A 22,448-nucleotide genomic window follows, 5' to 3' on the forward strand; every position below is an offset into this window, starting at 1 on the left:
AAATCATTTTGAAAAACAGTAAAGAAATGGAAAGAATCAAGTCTTTATCCTGTTTTTCCTAAACAGACTGTACATCAACGTAATCAAAGAACTGATAAGGTGCAAGTTTTCTTTATAGAAGGATTTTAGCTAGTAAATGAAGAAGGAATTATAAAATTAAATTACTTGTAAATCCTAAAGAACTAATGGATCTAGGCAATGATTATCAATGAGTGCTAACATCACGAAGAGACAACCAAATATTGTGCCTCCCAACCCCCAAATAACACTTGAATTGGAACAAACCTCGAGATCTAATTAGCAATTTACAGGGAAAATAAATAACAAAGGAATATTCTAGACAATACCCCAAAGACTTAATCAAAAAGTCCAGACTGTGGTAAAATTTACAGGACAAATTAAAACTTAAGACATAAAATGTGTGCACATTTGGAATACTTAAAAAATAATAATAAAAAAAAGGATTTCAGACAGTTGGGAAAATCTGACCACTGCAATATGTTTTGATATTCAATTAATGTTTACTTTTTTCAAGAAAAGGTATAATAAGTATAATGTGGTTATATTTTACATAATCTTATTTTCTAGTGATATATTCTAAGATATTTACATTGAAATGATGGGATATCGGGGACTTGCTTCAAACTAATCATGGTGTGGGGAAGAAAGGGAGGTGAGGTAGGGCTAGAGGGTAAACAGTCCAAACAAAACTGGCCGTGAGTTGATAATTTTGAAACTGAACAAGATTCATTACACTCATCTCTCTGGTTTTAAGTATGTTTGAAAGTTTCCATAACAAAAAGTAGAATAAATTAATAAGTGGGTGAGTGGGTAGGTAGGTGGGTGGGTGGGTGGGTGGGTGGGTAGGTAGGCAGGCAGGCAGGCAGGCCAGCCATCAGATGTATGTGGCAGATCTGTATGTAGAGGTCTACAGTCCTTTATGCCTAATTTTGAAAACTAAAAAGCTTTTAAAATAATGTTTGCAATTCATTTGACAGTCAATCTAAACTGAACTGACATAACATACTCATACATTCATTGCAGATATATATAATTTGTTTGATTATGAGATGCTCCCTCAATCCTATGTGGAATGTTACTTAACTTTTAAAAATCTGAGAAATTTTCAAATCCACAATACATCTGTCCCCAAAGCTGGGATAAGCTTGTGGACTTGTACTAACATGGAAAGGGTGTAAATATTAAGTAAATAAAGCATGTTACAAAATACTATGTATTTTATTGTTCTATTTTATGAGCACATTATCATTAATTAATGTGAGTATTCGAATATGGGGAAAACATTAAAAACTTTCTTAAAACAGTAGCTGTTGTTATAGAACAGCATCATAGAAGCTTTCATTTAAATGCTTTATATTTCTGAATTGTTCCATATTTTACCAGCATGTTATGTATTACTTTTTAATTAAAAGTGTACGATTTTATAATTGAAAACAAGAGTATTTAAAATACATATTAAAATATACAGAATTTTTCTAAATGAGGGAACAATACTGAGGTAATAGCAAATATGATTTCTCCCCCCTCTATCAACTACGCAAACGTGGCTGACAAAATAGCGTCTTGATTACTTTTAATACAACATCCAAAATTATGTCCCCTAACTTAAAGATGTGCTGAGCATATAATATATGAGTGGTATTTTAAATATCAAAACTGAATAGGGAAAATGGCAAAAACAGGAAACAGAAAACCTTTCCCTCTTTTTATGCATTTTAAACTCAAATATTCATGGATTTATTCCCCCTAAATACTTAGAATTAAATTTCATTGTGCCAGCTTCCTCTTTCTGCAAATGTAGATTAACAAGAGATTATAATAACCTCTAGAGTAGAGTGTTGTTGTGAGAATTAAATGGATAACAAATGTAAAAGTCTTGGTTTCATGAGTGCCTGGCATTTGCTAAATACTCAATAAATATTACTGCTTTTATTAGTTTGTATTGTTCTTCTTCGTCAAAAGCCTGTTCCTGCACGCTACGTTTGGGGATCTGTTTCATGGAAGAAGCTCTGAAGTGTTGCTTGCAGTGTTTTATATATTAGATGAGAGAGCTGTGCCTTAAGTTGGTATCAGTCTATATGTTACCTTGATAATGAGATTCTGGAGAGAAATTCCATATAGAAGTTTTCATTCCAAATCAATCTTTTTAAACTTGCAAACAAACTTTTTGTCTCTAAAAGTTAGTCACTTAACACACTGTGTTTTGGATTTATAAAATAACAAATTTCTTTTTAATAAAATACCAATGTCTTAATGAAGTATCATATAACTATAAATCACATTGTTTCTAAATACCAATAGTTTGATTAAATTATAAAAGAAAAAGTTGTATCTTTTTAGTAACATTGGTGCCTTAAGTTCTTTAGCATGAATACATTTTTAATATGCAATCATACACAGAGGAAATAGTACAATATAGAAAATCTTAAAAATCATAATGACTTAAGAGATAAATCAGCACAACAGAGTTCATTCTAAAACAGAACTTTGATTACAACTAATATTATCTAATTGTAACCTACTATAAAGAAAATTTTAATCTACATGATTATTTCCATTACTTACCCTTTTTCATATGTGAATTCATCTTTCAGGGAATTAGCTGATGATTCACCAATAAAGACAGACGGTATGTCAATTTTCTTTAGCACATCAACTGTATAAAACAATAATGAAATTATTCAAAAAGTCTATACTTTATGTACAATCAACATAAAAAGTAGCCTCATTTTCAGCTGTGAATTAATTTAATAGATTTGGCTTTAGAGAAAGACTTTTTTCTGTTATATTTTTCACAATAACTGTTCTAAATTGATGGTTTTCAGTAGTTCAGTAATGTTTCAGAGTCTCCAGTATGTCTACTCATATTTGCATATATCATTTCCCCCCTTTTTCTTAAACTTCTGACTAAAGTGAGGATATCATAAATTAAAGAACTTATGTTACCTCCAATAATCATAAGCCAGTAGTTAACAACCCAAAAGTTTCTCGAGTTTATCAGAATATCTTCATGAAAGAGTAAAACATTCATTTTACAAAGGGTATATAATTTCAAGTTTTAATTATCAAATAAATTAAATTTTAAATTATGTCACAGAGTAACATCTCTTAGCAAGACAGAAAATATCTTTTTAAGACACATGACTATATCAATACCTCTGCAGCTATTAAAAATGATGAGATGGGTCTTTACTGTTATGACAGACTATCTGAAGTGTATGTATCATTGAGTGGAAAAAAAGCTTACACTTTTTTTCATTACTATATGATCCCATTGATATAAAAATAAATTTTGTATTGATCCCATTGATATAGAAGTAGTTGTTAAACATTCCTTTACTAGCCATTTTGATTCCTGCCCTTCTGGAAGTAAAAAAAAAAAAAAATGTACTCTACAAAGGATACCAAGATATTAAAACACTACAACTTGTCTTTAAGATTAAAGAAATACACATCAGCGGTTGCTGAGGTGTGGCAGTAGTTGACTATAAAGGGACAGAAGGAAATTTTGGGGGTGGGTGAGAGAACATTCTGTATCTTGATTGTGGAGGTGGTTACATAATTACATATATTTGTTGAAACTTATAGAATTATTTATTCAAATAAAACCTTTGTCTTTGGATGGGAAGGATTATGATTGTTCTGTTTTCTTCTTATATCCCCCCTTTTAAATAAATATTGAATATGCATTTTTTTCCTTCATAATAGCAACAAACACAACTGGAAACAATTACAATCAACTTGAATTCATAGTTTATGATTTTCCCCGATTGCAGATTTATACAGTCCTCAAAGGGGCTGAGAAACGTTATATCTATAATGACAGCTAATATTCTACATATATACATTACTATACTATCTCAAAAGTCCCTCGAGATTGGGTAATTATTCTTAACATTTCCATTTGATTTATTCCTCTATAGACATGATTAACTATCAGAAAAGGAAGAAGAGAAAGAAATTTAAAGTTTTCTTTCTACACTTAATTCCTAAATGAAAAAGTGAAAAAGCTTTTTGTACATACCCATTCTCAGGAGAGGTGTAAGCCAAAGAATGCAAGAAAAGACCACTTTACAACAGTCTGAAAAATGACACCATACATCTAAAGCTTTCCAAAGTGAAAGGGCTGATGGCAAGTGAGAAAGGGCATAGGCTAGGAAAGCTGGGTAAATTTCTACTTCCTCATAAGCCTGGAGTTCATGGTAAAGTTGTGTGTTTTGACTGGTATCTTAAGAAACTTGACTCTTAACTGTATTACAAAACTAAAACCAAATGTCAAAAAAGAAAGAAAGGAAGAAAAAACAAACCAAAAAAAAAAAAAAAAAAACCCTCTGTAAAAATACCTATTACTCAGGAAGAGAAAAATGATCCTCCTAATGTTGCGATAGAAAAAGTAGCCTCATTTTCAATGTGAGTTAATTTAACAGATTTGGCTTAAGAGAAAGACTGTTTTTTGTTATATTTTTCACAATAACTTTGTTCTAAATGTCTTTAAAAACATGCATAGTTATTATTTATTCAAAAGGGGAGGGGCTATAAGACAACAGAACAATCATAATCCTTCCCATCCAAAGACAAAAGTTTTATTTGAATAAATAGCTCTGTAAGTTTCAACAAATACATGTAATTATGTAATCACCTCCACAATCAATATACAGAATGCTCTCTCACCCCCCAAAATTTCCTCCTGTCCTTTTATAGTCAACTACTGCCCCACCTCAGCAACCACTGATGTGTATTTCTTTAATCTTATAAAGACAAGTTTTAATGTTTTAAAATCTTGGTATCCTTTGTAGAGTACATTTTTTTTACTTCCAGATGGTTTTGTTTTATGCAAATATAATCAATCATTCATTCCCACTCATATTCTCTCCCCCTCTACACACACACACACACACACACACACACACACACACACAGACACACACACAAGTCATATAAGTCCCAGAAGGGCAGGAACCAAAATGGCTAGTAAAGGAATATTTAACAACTACTTTTATATCAATGGGATCAATAAAAAATTTATTTTTATATCAATGGGATCACATAGTAATGAAAAAAAAGTGTAAGCTTTTTATCCACTCAATATACACTTCAGATAATCTGTCATATCAGTAAAGATCCATCTCATCATTTTTAATAACTGCAGAGGTATTGATATAATCATTTATTTTAAAAAGATATTTTCTGTCTTGCTAAGAGATGTTACTCTACAACATAGTTTAAAATTTAATTTACTTGATAATTAAAACTTGAAATTATATACCCTTTGTAAAATGAATGTTTTATACTCTTTCATGAAGATATTCTGATAAACTCGAGGAGAAATTTTGGGGTTGCTAACTACTGGCTTATGATTATTGGAGGTAACGTAACTTCTTTGACTTATGATATCCTCACTTTTGTCAGAAGATTATGAAAAGGGGGGGATATGATATACACAAATATGAGTAGCCATACTGGAGACTCTGAAATATTATTTAACTACTGAAAACAAAAAAACAAACATGTTCTAGTTCACAAAAGACTTTAAAAACACTCAATTTTGAGATCCAAGATGGTGGAGTAGGTAAACATTGTGCTTGCCTCCTCTGGTGACCACATTAAAATTAAAACTAAATTATTGCACTATCAACCTGGTGAACTATCTGAAGTCTAGTGAAACAGAAATTTTATAGTTAAGGATATAAAGAAGCCACATCAATAGTGGTAGGAGAGATGGAGACACAGAACGGACTGGCCCTGAACCTCCGTGTAGCAGATGAAAATTGGGAGAGATACCTCAGTCACAGGTTTCCCCCTGAGGAGCGAGGGACCCCAGCCCCACACCAGGCTCCCTAGTACTCTTACAGGAGTACTTGTGCTAGGAAGAGGAACCCCTACAATATCTGGCTGTGAAAAATGGTGGTGATTCCAACTGTCTGGGTGGGATGGAAGGCTGTGGGAAACCCAGACGTCCTCTTAAACTGTGCATGCACAGACTCACTCACTCACAGATACTCACCCTGGGCACCAGTGAAGGCAGTGACTCAGGAGGCTTCAGAGACATATGGGAAAAGACTGAGTTGTGTGGCTTTAGAGCAAGGACCAAAGGGACAGTTGCCATTTTCCCTGTGTGGGGTACTACTAGCAGGCAGGCAGGCACCGTCTTTCCTGGGTTGAACCCTCCCCTACACAGCCAAATTTGAATCTGCATTGGCCTGGTGGTCTGCACACTCCACCCTCATGACTCCCTGAGACCCCGCCCCACCCAACTTGCCCAACACCAGAAGCACTTTCTCTGTGAGCAGCCAGCTCCACCAGCACTGCATTCTTTCTTGGACAACTATCAGGGGTCCATGGGCCCTATGGCAGCTGGCGTTAGTGTGCTCTGAGACTTTTGCTGAGTCACTCCAGGCTCAGCATTGGCACCAAACCAGAATCTACATTAACCTGGTGAACACCACTTGTCCCACCCTGGTAACTCCGAGACCCTGCCTCACCTAACTCACATATCACACGAGGCATTATTAGCAGACGAGCCTTACAGGACCTGCCAGGTGGCAGCAGGACTCAGGGTGTCTTGGCTTTTTGCAGCCAAGCATAGTACTAGTGGCAACAGTCTTCGGTTCTCAGTGTGGCCATTCCCATGTGCCTCTAGGTTTAGTACAGGGAGCAACCCACTGCGGATCATTTCGTAGCTCCTACCAGGTGGTCTTCAGCCTGTCACAGACAGTGGGTGACCAGTGCCTGAACCAGAGTTCCTCCCAAGAGGCCCCAGAACCAACATACCTGGAGGTTAGCTTCAGACCACAGCAGACCACCACCAAATTAGCCCCACAAGTGGCACACGGAAAGGGTGGTCTCAGCAAGCACTGGAGCCCACTAGGGATAACCCTGCTCCATGGGGTAAGCCCCAGCACAGCAGCCAATAAGCTGTGGACGTGGCCAAATCCCACAGCCAATCAGCCGAGGGTCAATCCCACCCATTCATGTGCCAATAGCAATCAAGGCTCAACTATAACAGAATGGCACATACAACCCACACAAGGGACACTCCTGGAGCACCCAGCACAGGCGACCAGGGACACTGTACCAGGGTCCCACAGGACACCTACTACATAAGGCCACCTGGCCAAGACTGGGAGATGTAGCACATCTACCTAGAAACAAACACAGAGAGGCAGCCAAAATGAGGAAACAAAGAAATACATCCCAAACGAAAGAACAGGAGAAAACTCCAGAGAAATAACTAAACGAAATGGAGGCAAACAAACTACCAGATACAACGTTCAAAACAATGGTTATAAGGATGTTCAAGGAACTTAGTGAGAATTTCAACAAAGAGATAGCATGCATGAAACAGGACACAGAAACCATGAAAAAGAACCCGTCAAGAGGGAAGAATACAGTAACTGAAACATTAAATTTGAAACACCTGTTAGGCCACCAAGTGGGGCTATCACACAGGCAATCAGATGTACAACTCTGGAGAGGTCGGTATGGCCATTTACATTACAATTTGTCTCTGATGTCATGGTAATACTATGTGGCAGTGTATACTTTTCTCATGTACCTACTCTCATGATCTTCATAGTCTTGTCAGGCCAGACAAAAATTAAAATTATTCACACTTTTACAGGTGAAAACAAAGGGCCTAGAAAGGTTAAATATCTTTCCCAAGGGCACAGACGAATTCATGTATCAAATAGCCTGGAATAAACCCACATTTCCTGGTTCTGAAGTTGTTTTCCCCATCACATTCTGCTGCCTCCTAAAGAAGACAAATGTTATTGGCTCACTAAGTCAACCCATCCTATGTCCTAGCTGAGACAAAAGCAGACACGTTCCTTGTATGAAATGTTGGCAGCAAGGGGCTTTAAAACTTCCTTTTGTTCCCAGATATTAGGACCTCTGCTCTTAGAGAAGAACATGTGCAGTTATTTCCTGTGGGTACGGACTAAGCCTGGAAAAGAGGAATACCTACATGCCTCTTTTAATAATCAATCCATGTTTTCCTCTTCTCTACCAGCAACAGCAGAGATGAAAAATGATACAGATCTTTACATTTCTCTTTGGAAATATGAAATGTTCAAACACACACATATGCAAGGATGGAGCAAAATATCACAGAAAGTAATCCAAGCAATTAAATCAAGAACCAAAATGCTGAGCAATCTCTGATATGTACAATTGAGTTGGAACATTTCCATGGCAACAGGATTATATGGTTAGGTGCTACTGTTAATATTTAGCACATTTCCTTAGGAACTGATATGATCATCACAAAAAGATTTTATAGTCTTACAGACAGACATAGGAGTTAAAGGGAACTGACACTTCCAGCTTGCAAAATTTTTATAGGGAAAAAACATGCCAAAAGCGTAAATAGTTTACAAATACTAAAGTTTGTGCAACCCAAAACCCTTGAGAAGGTCTTGAGGGTAGCTAACACCTGGGCTCAGCCTTCAGCAAAACACACAAAGTTTAAGTAACTTGCTCACAGTTATATAGCTAATACAAGTGGGAGCTTGAATTTGTATTCTGGCCTATTTCTAGAGTGTGTATACTTTCCATTTTGCCAGTAATGTATACAAGTGACAAAAGTTACTGACTTGAGACATATCATGTAGGATAATAAATTTTAAGGGAGATAGTTAAAGGAGAAGAAAAATATGTCAAATCTGGAATTCCAACATTACTAGTTTACTTGGTAAGTAAAATCCCTTCATCAACTCATCTAATTTCCTAGCAGTGGTTGTCAAACTTTTGTGAAATGCTAGAACCTCTTAAGGGTACTTAGGCATTTTACAATTATGATGGTTTAACCAGCTAGAACATTAAAATATAAAGAAATTAACAAGCATGTGGCTTTGAAATTCCACAAGAATACTGTAGCTATTTAGTATACCCTCATATCCTAAAATTTAATCTTGTGATTATTTGACTAAATCACAAAAACTCTTCTATGGCATTCTGAACTCCATATGTTTATCTCTATTTAAAGCTTTGTTTTTCACCAAAATATTGATACAGCTTCTAAAATGAAACACATAGACAAAAAAAAAACAAACAAAAAAACGCTAACTGTTCAAATAAGAACAAGTCAATTCTACTTCCGTTGTGAATAAAGTTGTCCGAAGGGGGTTAAAATTTGGGAATACCTTTCCAACAGAGAAGAAATTTTGCTTTTTAAACAGAAAATGAGAAAAGAGAAATCCTGCTAAATTTTAGTTCGAAAAGATCTGTCAAACAGGAGAGAAGAGAAGTGATACCTGTACTTACTGTCGTTGGATCCCATGCTAATGAGGTCATCAGAATCAACATTGTGAACTATGGCTGCTTTGTATCCTGCTCTCTGTGCATTCAAAACCTGTAGGACAGAAAACGGTCTTGATATGAGGAAGAAAGTGCTCTGTCATAAAGACCCTCAACTTCAACAAACATAAATCAACGAGTCTATACCACACATCTATGTCTAGATTATATATATGTTAAGAACAGATCTCGTGTGTTCTTCAAACATAAATAGATGTCTTACAATTGATTATCATGGACTTCTTTAGACATCTCTTGATTTCTTTCACAGCATTAAGTGAAATGAGAAACAAATAAAGACAGGGATATAAGCAATAAACCTGTCTCGCTCTAAAGAGATAGAGAATTGATGTGATGAAGCTCGAGTCTTCAGACCTTGGGAACTCAAACCTACCTCCACTACTTATTAGTGGGATAATTTGGGCAAATTACTTTTCTTCCTTATTTCTCAGTTTCTCCAATTTTAAAATGAGAATGACAACAACATTTTTCTCATATGTAAAAAATGGTTTAAAATGCTTCATACCATGCCGAACATGTACAAATGAGTCAAATAAAAGCTTTTTTTTTTTTACTAGCTTCATTATCAACCATGTTCTTTAAAATTCCTTTCTAAAGCTTTGAAAGGATTAAAAACATCTCCGGCCAAAACTGCTCACTTTGGTTCTACCTAGCTAGTTTTCCTAAAGCTACCTTTCCTAAAGCTAATCTACACAATAGTAACCTTTGCATCATAAGAATATGGCTAGATATGTAACAGAATTTCCTTACATGAGAAATCTAAAAATAAGCAAACACACACCTCACTTTAAAAATAACAATCTGTTTTAAATAATAAACCCAGACCTAAGCTACTTATTATATAACCTTTGGACCACCGGGAAAAACAAAGGATCAGATCATTATTTGCATATTGGTTAAATAAAATGAAAATTGGATAGGATATATATATATATATATAAAATACGTACACACATGCAGTTTTGGATACTTAATATGTAAGAAACTCTTGAAATATATCACCTTATGATCACTACATAGTGAATGCTAGGAAAAAGAAATGAGCCTTATATGTTCAACCCCAATCAGGAAAGTTGGCTTTGCATAGAGTAAAATTCTCTTTTACATTACCCTTGATTTCTCTAAAACTAGCCCACAAATGCAAGTTGGGTTTCTCAAAGAGACAAAAATGTGGATCAGAATAATTTTATTCTGTCACTGAAAAAAAACTGAACTGTCAGAGAGAAGAGTGCCTAAAAGAACTAATATTTTGTTTATTTCTACAGCCTCTATAGCATCTATGAAACAGCCTGACACAATAGTAGACACTCATTAAATATTACCTGAATGAATAAATGTATAAGAATAAATAGATAAGATGTGCTTAAGTTAATAGCTCACATTATAATATTACAAACACAAGAGAGAAAATTAGGCAGAGATTTTTAAAGAACTAATTAAAATAGGATAAATAGTTGACCAACACAGGACCAACTGCTGTAATGTTAAGAATAACAGCAAGAAAATCAACCAGCCAACAAAACTGTTGTAAGCAATGTTTTGCAGTCATGCAAGAAAAGGACAATAATGCAGAATGTAAATTTACTGTGTTTTGTCAATGTGCACATTTTTATTTTTATTTTTAGGTGAATTTTGTTATCCAACTAAAATTGAGAAAATGCCAGCCGCACAGCCCCTTCCCCGTATACAAGTATATTACTGCTTTTCAAGGGGAGAAGGGAAATCTTTCTAAAAGGATATTATAATTTCTAAACCTTATTTCTTACTTATATATTAATCTATTACATAGCCATACAGACGTCACTTAGCTTTTATGTAAACAAAAGTATACTTGGTTGGCGTTGCTATTAGTTTATCTGATGCTGTAGTGACCATTTTAACTGTTTCAAAAAGCTAACTGAGGAGAAATGTTTCTTTCACACACCCAAAAACAACTGTTCCCAGAGATACAATTTAATAAATATAAAATTGATATCAAAAGCTGTTCTCTGCTAAAGTAAAACAAGTTTATGTTTCTTCTTAAAGCCAACTAATGCATAGTCATTGGTAAGAAGGAACAAAGTAAACATCAATTTTACAGGAGGCTTTCTGATGCCCAAATTGTTAAGAACCACCAATATAAATTAATGGATTTACAACAATCTACTATGTATGTAATTAAATCTGGCCATTCAATTCTTAACAGGACACCAAGCAACTGAGGAGAAATGTTTCTTTCACACATTCAAAATGCCATTGTTTCCATAAACAAAAAAAATAAAATTATATCAGTATCAAAAGCTGTTCTCTGCTAAAAAAATAAAATAAAATAAAATTCCTAAAATAGAGAACTTAGAAAACACTGATATAGAAAGAAATTGTGTAAGGACAAGTGTGAATTCCAAAAAATAGAAACATGCTTTCAAAAAAATAACAAGTCTTTCACAAGGCTTTTGTTGTTGTTTTTACTGGTTTCTAAAATAATGAAATTAAATCAAGAAATACATTAACATATGGACCAACAGGCGTATGAATACAAACAAGGAAAATATATCCATGTTTATGAACTATAAACCTCATGTGTCAGTCAAATTAAATTACATTTTTACTAAGCAGCAGCTGGTACGTTTAAGAACACATGAGGCAGAAATAAAACCTAAATCATTTAGTAAGCATGTGAAAGGTTTCACATTCATAAAATGTAACATCAAACACATGATGCTGGATGGAAGCAAAGAACTCAAAGATTCTTGAATAAAAAGCATGCACAGTGAACAAATCTGAATTCCAAAGCCACCAAAACTGAAAATTGCATGAAAAAGCCTTCTGAATCATATTGCCAAACTGCCTTTATAAGGAGACTGATCAGAGATATCAGCTCAGATTGTGGTAAAGGCACTCCATGTTTTACATATTTCACATCTAGTCAACAAATTACCTGCAACTAAATAATGTAGACCACGTGGCAGGCACCTAACCAAGAATTTTCAAGAAATATGGGGCTGCTGTTTATTATTATCCAGAGCTTGTCCGTCAGAAAGCAGCAGACCGCTAACAGAAGAGCTTTCAATAAAACAAGTCCTAAAAGGAACTCTGGAAATGACACAATAGCAGATCTTACTTCCAGACTGGACAAACTGTTAATACTAACACAAATAAGACAGGCTTGATTACGCAGTCAAGATGATCATAAGTAGAGATCTTTTAAGGGACATGTAGGCATAAGAAGTTGGGGGGAAACTGTTGATAGAATATATTTAACAAGGCTCCAGATCAAAGGCTATGCGAATAAAAAAAGCCATTATGTGCTAATGATTTACATACATGTATATTATCTCTAAAAACTAACACAACTCTACAATGCAAATATTCTTTTCTACATTTTAGAAATGAGGAAAGATGGGTAAATGAAATTGCCCTAAGGTTACGCTTAGGCAGAGCTGAGATTTGAACACAACTTTTTTGATTAGGTAAGAAAGCATGGGTCTCTCAATGAATTAGGATGAGAACCAGGATTAATAACCTTATTTAACATTTTACAAATGTCTGGGAAGAGGAATTGAAATGAAAAAACATCAAGACTCAGAAAACACTATTAAAATCTTGTGGGCAAAATAAAACCTAGTTAGTTGTCGTCGTCCCGGCCTTATCCGCTATTTCACTGTCCAGTTTTAGTTACCTGTGCTCAGCCACAGTCAGAAAATATTAAATGGAAAATTCCAGAAACAATTCATAAGTTGGAAATTGTGTGCCATTCTGAGTAGCGTGATAAAATCTCCTGAATCCCACTCCATCCCACCAGGACCTGTTGGTCCAGCACATCCAGGCTATATACTCTACCCACCCATTAGTAGCCATCTGGGCTACCAGATCAGTTATGCAAGAGACAGACCACATTCACATAATTTCTATCACAGTATATTGTTATAATTATTCTATTTTATTATTGTTGCTGTCGATCTCTTAACTGTACCTACTTTATAAATTAAAGCTTATCATAGGTATGTATAGGAAAAAATAGTGTGTGTGTGTGTGTGTGTAGGGTTCGGTACAACCCATGGTTTCAGGCACCCACTGGGGGTCTTGGTATGTATCCTGTGAAGATAACTGGGGACTACCTTATACAAAACAGAGTATAAGCCAAGAAGGAAAATGCTAAAATATTGTTGTAGAGGTTACAGAAACTTCGCGGAGAAAAGGCTGTGGACTAAAATACCTATGGTAGATTTTATGGGACCAAATTATACTTCAAAAGAGAGAAAATTTGGGTTAACAGTGAAAAGAGTTGGTGGAAATTTCTCATATGGGTGTTAGAGAGAAAGAACAAGACAAAAGGCAAAATCTAGCAAGCATATTCAAAACAAAACAAACAAGAAAACACAAAGAGCGACCTTAGTAAATAAGTGTGTTACAAAAAGGAAGAACAGCAAAGGAGTTAAAAATATAGAAACTTGGAACTAGATTTTCTGTCTTTAAATTCTGACTCTTCATATACAAACCGTATATAGGCAAGTAACTTAACTTCTGTAAAATGAACATGAGCATGATTGATATACCAAATTAAAGAGTTATTCTGAGAAATAAATGACTTACCTAAGCATCTAAAATAACGCTTTGGCGGTGCCTGGCACATGTTAAATAAGTGCTACTTATTATTGTCATTGTTACTGGTTTGTGCTGCTGCTATTGGAGAGTCAGAAGTGAGGAGAGGTAGGAAAAAGGGACAGACGGTGCAGAATGTTGAAGGCCATCCAGAAAAGCAGATGTGGGGGTCGTCTCTGTGGACGGTTTCCAGTAGGCACCTGACATCACTAAAGAAAGCAATGTTTTAGAACAATCTGGTAATGCTTGGATTGATACTGAGAGAAGAGACTGAAGATTTGGAAGCTGTTACGACAAAGCAGGATGATGGCAATATGTGAAAGAACACCCTCTTTTATCTTCTCCACAACCAATTTATGAACCTGAGGAACTCGGGAAATGTATTTATCCAAAAATGGGAAAGCTGAGAAACAGAGCTTACTTTAAGAAGGAAGAAAAAGGGAATGGCTGTGAGCACACTAAATTTAAGAGGCAACAAGGTTTCTATACATAGATTTCCTAGGTAGGACTTCAGGTAAAAATTTAGAGATTTTCAGCAAATTAAATCATTTATTCATTCAACACATATCTGAAAAAAATATAGCCACCTGGTTGTTGACAATAAACTTCTAACAAATCATAAACCATTCATATTTGTTTTTGTATTTCCTATAGTCTTCAACCCCCTTTAACATCTATATGTGAACTAAGTTAAGTGTACTTTGTGTTTTCCTCTGGGCAGAGACACTACAAATGAGCAGACCTGTGTATATTTCTGGGTTATAAGCCTGCAAGAATGGTAAAATGCAACAGAGGTGACCGATGGAAAAGAACCTTGAAAAGAACCCAATTTTGTATCAGACAGCAGTCTGGATACTCAGGTAAAATGAGACACACTTGGAACACGAACATTTTTTATTTGAAATGCATTTCAAGTCCTAAAGCCTTTCACTGAATTACAGTGTTGCTTTTCCCTTGCATGAAGAACAATTGCAATGTTTGAACAACAGTGAAAAGGCAACCTGAGAACCAGGATTGGCTCAGACAGACAGGTGATGCTTGTGCTCGCAGCTCCCGCAGATGCCCCGTGTTTCTGAGAACATCTGTCTTCAGGTGATGGGCACAAGATGTTTGATTCAGAATAAAAGTCATCTTAAATATATTCTGTTCTAATTTTAATGACAATACAACCTTAAATTTAGTTCTTATTTCAACATTTTTATTAGAAGTGTAAAAAGGTCTGTTATTAAAATTGGGAAGCTAAAAGAATAGACTGAAATGTCAGGTTGTGAGTAATCCATATAGAATAAAAATATATGTGACAGAGGGGAAAATTTCAGTGACAAGTTACAATTTTATTTACTAAAACAAGTAAAGTAATAGGAATAGAAATAGAAGAAGATGTAATAAATTGTTAGGGAAATTCAACTATTCTGACTTAGGAAAAAATATTTCATGATTTTTTTTATGTCTGAGTAATATTCTGTTGTATATACTCATATGTACCACTTCTTCCTTATCCATTCATCTGTTAATGGACACTTTTAGGTTGCTTCCACTTCTTTGCTATTTTAAATAATGATGTAATGAAACATATAGATGCAAACATCCTTTTGAACTAGTGTTTTGAATTTCTTCAGATAAATACCCAGAAGTGGAATTACTGGGTCCTTCTTTGTCTCTTGTTAAAGCCTTGGTTTTAAAGTCTATTTTGTCTGGTATAAGTATTCTACCTCAGCTTTTTTTGTTGTTGTTTTCTCACTTTCATGAAATAAATTATTCCATTCCTTTACTTTCAGTCTGTGTGTCTCTTTCAATGTGAAGTGATTCTCTGGTAAGCAGCATATGTAAGGGTCTTGTTTCCTCATCCATTCAGCCACCCTATGTCTTTTGATTGTAGCATTCAATCCACTTACATTTAAGGTAACTGTTGATACGGTACATAGTTATTGCCATTTTATTATTCATGTATTTTTTAATCTTTTTTTTCTTCTTAAAAAAGTCCCTTTAACATTTCTTGTAATACTGGTTTGGTGATGCTGAACTCCTTTAGCTTATTCTTGTCTGGGAAGCTCTTTATCTGTTCTTTGATTCTTAACAATAGCTTTGCTTTGTAGCATAATCTTGGTTGTATTAATAGGCGCTTGTTTTTCATCACTTTAAATATTTTCTGCCAGTCCCTTCTGGCCTGCAAAGTTTCTGTTGAGAAATCAGCTGGCTGTCTTATGGGGGCTCCCTTATAGGTAACTAACTACTTTGATCTTTTTCTTGCTGCTTTTAAGATTCTCTCTGTCTTTAACATTTTGCTAATGTCTTTAGCATTTTAATTATGATGTTTCTTGGTGTGGGTGTCTTTGGGTTCATCTTGTTTGGGACTCTCTGAGCTTCTGGAATTGTATGTCTATTTCCTTCGCCAGGTTAAAGAAATTTCCTGTCATTATTTTTTCAAATATGTTTTCAATTCCTTGTTCTCTCTCTTCATTTTCTAGTACCTTTATAATGTTGGTACACTTGATACGGTGTCCCAGAGGCCCCCGAAACTATCCTCATTCTTTTGGATTCTTTGTGCTGTTCTCATCGGATGTTTTCTGCTATCTTATCTTCCAAATTGTTAATTCAGTCCTCTGCTTCATCTAATCTATTGTTAATTCCCTTTAACGTTTTCATTTTAGTTATCGTATTCTTCATTTCTAAATGCTTCTTTTTTATGTTTTCTATCTCCATTTGTATGTCTCCTGTCTCTTTGTTGGAAGTTCTCCCAGAGATCACTGAGCATCCTTATAACAAGTGTTTTGAACTCTGCATCTAGTAGCTTGCTTGTTTCCATTTGTTTAGTCTTTTTTCTGGAGCTTTGTTCTATTCTTTCATTTGGAACATATTTCTTTGTTTCCTCATTTTGGCTTCTTCCTCATGTTTGTTTCTAAGTGTTAGGTACAGGTGCTATGTCTCTCAGTCTTCGTAAAGTGGCCTTATGTAGTAGGTCCCCTGTGGGTTCCAATGGCACAGTCTCCCTGGTCACCTGAGCCACATGCTCCAGGAGTGTGGATTGTGTGTGCCCTCCTCTTTTAGTTGAGCCTTGACTGCTGTTGGCAGGGACTGACTCTCAGTCTAACTGATTGAAGGCTGGTCATGACTACAGTGGAGGAGCTGTTGTATAGAGGTTGACCTTAAGGAGCAGGGTCTGCTTAATCAGGGCTCTGGTGCCTGTCGACTCTGGCCTTTGGGTGTGTCATCTTTGGAGGCAGCCGAATGGTGCTCCAGCTTGGTCCTAAGCTGGCCACTGGGCATGCTGACCCCAGGACCTCCTGGAAGGGGCCATGCCACAGGCCAAGTTCAACTGCAGCCTGTGCATTGCCAGGAGCAAACTGGAATGTGCCAGCAAGCAATCCACATATGGCTGCCACCCTCACTGGGCTAGGTGTCTGGGAAAGGTCAGGCCTCAAACTGAGGCTGGCTACCACCAATGCTGTGGTTGGAGCTGTTCAGCAAGTGGTACAAGTCTCACCAAAGCCAATGCTGCTTGTTTGAGGTTTGTGAACCTTTGAGAAATTTTAGGCAAGTCCATAGCATGAGAAAAGAAGGCCACTGGAAAAGGCTTGGGTGGGACTGCAAGTTGGGTTGGGTGAGGCCTCAGGGAAACGCCAGGGCAGGGTGACCGGTGTTAGCCAGGTTGATGGAGACTCAGATATGGCACCTGCCTGCTTCTGCACATGGGAGGACGGAGGGCTCAACAAAGAACAATGGCTTCTGCCAGCATTTCTATTTGGGAGAAAGCTACCCCTCCATCCCTCACCCTATAGCCAGACAATTCAGTTTCTCCCGGTGTATCCCTGGTACCTTTCAAGCTGCTGCCCCAGCACTGGAGGTCAGAATCAGTGAGTCTGTGCATGGGCCCTTTAAGAGGACTTCCTAGAACTCCAGCCATCCTCTCACTCGGCCACAATCTCTGCTGGTTTTCACAACCAGAAGTTGTGGGGACTTCTCTTCCTGGCACTGGAACCCTGGGCTGAGGATTCTGGTGTGGAGCTGGGACCCCTTGATCCTCAGGGGGACCTCCACAGCCAAGAGAGCCCTCCTTATTTTTAACTACCACACGCAGGCATTTGACCAGCATCTCTGCCCCTCCTACCAGTCTCGATATTGCTTCTTCTGTATGTCTTTAGTTATAGGACTTCTGTTCAGCTAGACCTCAGGTGATTCTCAATGATGGTTGTTCTACAATTTTGATGTGGTCCTGGGAGGGGACCAGTATAGCATTTACCTATTCCACCATCTTGACCAGAAACCAAGTAAAGACTGCTCTTATTCAACTTACCTTTAAAAACAAGCCTCAAAAGAACCAAGCGCATCAGCAAGTAACTTACAGCAAAACAAAATTAAATGTTCTTTAAAGAAAGACAACAAAGCCCAGTCACTCAAAAACATAACATAAGGGTCAGCATCCAAGCAAAAATTACTGGACATGCAAAAGAAGCAGGAAAATGTGATCTATAACCAGGAAAAAAAATCAGTCAAAAGCATAACAGGCCCAGAAATGACAGGGATATTGAATTAGCAGAAAAGGACTTTATTATGTATTTATTTACAATAACATATGTAAGTTATATAAAATTACAAATTATGGTCAAGGATTTTAAAGAAAATGTGAACATAACATGAGAGAACTGGATCTACACACGCGCGTGCGCATATATTTTAAAAGACCCAAATGAAATGTCTAGAAAAGAAATATTCTATATCTAAATGAAAAGTTCAGTGGACGGGCTTAACAGAAGATAGTGTAGAAGAAAAGATCAGTGAATCTGAAGACATAGCAATAAAAATTATCTAAACTGAAACACAAGTAGAAAGGTGGAAGAAAAAGGTTCAAGAACTGTTGCAGATTAAAGGAGACATGACAACTAATTCAATATGCGATCCATGATTGGATCCCGAAACGGTTAAAAAACAAAACAGTTACACAGGATATTCTGAAGACAATTAGGAAAGGTAAACATGTGCTCTACATTATTAGAGAGAATATACTATTGAAAAATATATTACATATATACACACTGATATCCTATATTATTTATAGTGTTTATCAATATCAAATGTCCTAAATATGATGACTGTATTTTGTAGACATATAGAAGAATGAAGCTGTGGGAAAAAGAAAATCATAAGACATAAAAGATGGGGCTATTTTAAAATAGTTTAAGACAAAACACTTGAGAATTACTAACAAAGGTAACTTCAACAGGATACCTATGTTTTCATCTTTGTTATGTAAACCACAAGTTTTTGTCTTGAGGACATTATTTTTAATACTCATATGGGTATTTTGACAACCTGATACATTTTAATCAAGCCAACATCACATAATTATCTTTAAATAGAATAATTTTCAACTGCCATGGTTCATTAATCACATGACATAAACGTGAACTAATCACACCATTTCTCAAAAAGATAAAAGCAAAATCCTGCTTCAGTTAAAGATAAATGGAAATCACAATACTAGAAAACTAAATTTGTTATGATTTAGAAAGTATTACCCTAAAAATTAACAAAAGATAATTTTTTCATGCTTTTTGGTAAAAACATTAATTATCAGAAAACTAAGCCTATTGTCACCTTGAAAAACAGAGATCTGATAAAATAACATTTAAAGCATTGTGAATGCCAAGCCTTTATGTTCCTTAAGGAAAGGAACTATCTTGTTTATTTGTATGTATCTCAAGCCTAGAAGAATCTCTTATATAAATACCTGTTGAGTCAAACTAAATCACAACTAAGGTAACTGTCTATTCAGCCCTACCCAGAAAGATATACCACAAAAATAAAACGTCCTTAGTTCTTTTTTAAAAAATACCAAAAATTTTACTTCGGTCATTGTGGATAAAAATTTTACTGAAATATTTTGCACTTTCCCCGCTTTCTCATGCAAAAGGCACCAAATGTAATTTGACCTTTTCCAGTGACTTGGGGATCATGAACGTGCTTCATCAGACCTTACGTGGTTTTTCTCCTTAATGTTACGTGTCAAATATCACTTCCTCTCTCTCTGTGCTTACTACTAGCAGACCACTAAATAGTCATTCCACCTTCGCTCCATCCTTAGTAAACAGAGAAGTAAACTTAAGAATTCTAATCTTTAAAAAAATTAAGTATATAAAAGTTCCAAGAAAAATTGTGAGGAAAAGTATATGGTTTTAAAGCTGAAGCTTTGTGACACTTATTATGGAGGTATAAAGGTATGTTTCCTTTTCTTATTTTGGGTTATGTTCTGAGGGCATTGACCTTTTAACAAATGGCATTTACAACTGTGTGTTTATTGAGACTTAGAGATAAGTTGAGTATATTTGTTTCATTAGAAAAGTTTTTGGTAGGGCTGGCTGGCAAAATCTGTTTATATACAAAGCCATAGTTAGTTGTTTCAAATATAGCTGAAAACAGAAGCCAGAATCCCTGGAACTTTAAAAATTAAGACATTATGTTATGTTCCAGTGGCAGTATTTAAAAGTCAATCTTTGGTACATGGGAAAGTAATTTGTAAATATGAGGGTAGTGAAAATTGTGGACAGTAAAATAACTTAGTGGCCCTGAGTGAACTATTTTTTTTTAAGTAAAAAGAAAATCTGTACGTAGTATAAGAAAGTACTGCTTCATGAAACTTGATTATAGGCTGTGTTGTATATGTACTAGGGCATGAGTAAAAATAAATTTCTTACTGTGGGTTGCACTCAAAAGAGTTTGAAACCCACTCACATAGTGAGTTCTTAATGTTCTGTAGGTTGTCTGCAATCAGAAAAGATTTGTGCTTTTCCACTCACTGTAACAAGAATATTCTGCAACACACCATCACAAAATCAAAGTCATTAGCTCAGGGGTCTTTGAATGTGGCTATTTCCAAAGAAGTTTTAATACTGCATTGGCACATGATTTGTACAAAAGATTAAAACGAAAAATAATCCTTTTTATTCTCAGTAACATTAAGAAAACCCAAATAAAACTTTATCTGCAGCTATTTCGGATGCTTATTATAGTCTGAAGTAAAGATGGATTAAAAAAAAAAAAAACTTTTACTTTGCAATGAACTATACCAGTGAAAATAAACTACATGAGTTAAAAGCAGCCCAAATACTTAATTTTCAGAATTGCAATTTAATGTTAACAAAGGTATCCATATAATATCCTCCAGTTACCCACGTATATTAAAGTGCATGTTAAAATGAAGCATCTGATCTGAGTTCTTATTTTTTGGATACTAACAGGATTCATATCCAATCAAATCTTAATTATTTCTCATCCTAACACAGCAGACCCCCCATGTGAACCCACTTAGCTCTGTAAATAAGGTTTGCTGGAAGAACTTTGTATGCCACTTAAGGATATCTCTCTGAACTTGCTATCAGCCTACTAGGAATCTCCAAGAAACGACAGGGACTATACTGCACTTGAAAAATAACTGATGGAGGAATTACAATGAGAATTTTGGTGCTCAGTGCCACCCAGTGACAGAACTCTGATTATACTCCTCCCTTTACTGCCCTTTAATTTTGGTGTTCTAGGCACTGTACTAAAAGCTCAGTACACAGAACTGCAGAAAACATAAGCTCTACTCCAAAGCAGTTGAAGTGAGAAAAGATATACCCATGAGTTTTCTAGGCTAGAATCAAGAGAGGGAAAGAAAATAATACAACAGAGCAAAAAGAAAGAATTTACAGTAAAGAAACAGGAAACGCACTGTACTACTGGGGTTTGCTCTGGCCTTAGCAAATAATCTTTCCCATCAAAAGCTTTTTCAAACACAAGACAGAAAATGGAGGCCTAAGAGAGAATAATGAAAGGTAATCCTAGTAAGGAAAACAGAAGACTATTTTGTAAGATAACAAAATTTTGCAAAACAAAATTATTATTTATTTTTATGACCTTATCACCCAAATAATTCCCCCAAAAAGGTTTATGGTAACTTTTTTAAATTCTCATAAAACATTTGAACCTAGATAAAAATGTTTGTGGGACAAATGAATAACTAGATTTAGAAATACCCAAGAGCATTAAGTGAAATGAACATGAAGCCAATAGAAGGTTCCAATAATATTATTTATTCCCTAATCTAGTTAAATTGAATTGTAAGTGCTTACAGTTTTGCACATTAGTTCATTCAGCAAAAATGTATTAATCAGCTATCAAGTACCATAAAATGTATTAGGCACTAGAACTACAGAATCAAAAACATTATCTTTTCTTTCACAGAGACTGACATGGGAGTAAATAAGTACTATTAGGTTGGTGCAAAAGTAATTGCAGTTTTTGCAATTTTTTTTTTTAACCCTTTAAACCACAATTACTTTTGCACTAACCCAATATATGAAAGAAATAATCTATTCTGCCTTGGAGAAAAATCAGGAAAGGTTTCAGATAGGAGATGATAGTTCATCTTGACCTAAAACACAGTCAGATTCCCGAGACAGACAAGAGAGAGGATGTTACAGGTGAAGGACATGAGAGAAACCAAGACAGAGAGAGCGAGACCGCTCAGCACATGTAGGGACCTGTACATT

At 35.6% G+C, this 22,448-nt stretch overlaps 1 protein-coding gene across 3 annotated transcripts in view; it reads right to left on the reverse strand.

The window, feature by feature from the left end:
* Positions 1 to 22,448, reverse strand: part of RNF13 (ring finger protein 13) — a 136,351-nt gene that overhangs the window by 41,984 nt on the left and 71,919 nt on the right. For 2 of the 3 annotated variants that reach the window (XM_019748856.3, XM_088794063.1), the window contains 2 exons: positions 9,286 to 9,373; positions 2,587 to 2,677 (listed from right to left, as the gene is read on the reverse strand). In XM_019748856.3, the coding sequence (XP_019604415.3) occupies positions 2,587 to 2,677; positions 9,286 to 9,373 (179 nt within the window). Of the gene's footprint in view, positions 1 to 2,586; positions 2,678 to 9,275; positions 9,374 to 22,448 lie in introns of all 3 variants that reach the window. The other variant, XM_074333758.2, reaches the window with a different exon arrangement.

Source organism: Rhinolophus sinicus, chromosome 17 (genome assembly GCF_057876585.1).
Source record: "Rhinolophus sinicus isolate RSI-liver-muscle chromosome 17, RSI-T2T, whole genome shotgun sequence".
In the NCBI taxonomy this organism is placed as follows: domain Eukaryota; kingdom Metazoa; phylum Chordata; class Mammalia; order Chiroptera; family Rhinolophidae; genus Rhinolophus; species Rhinolophus sinicus.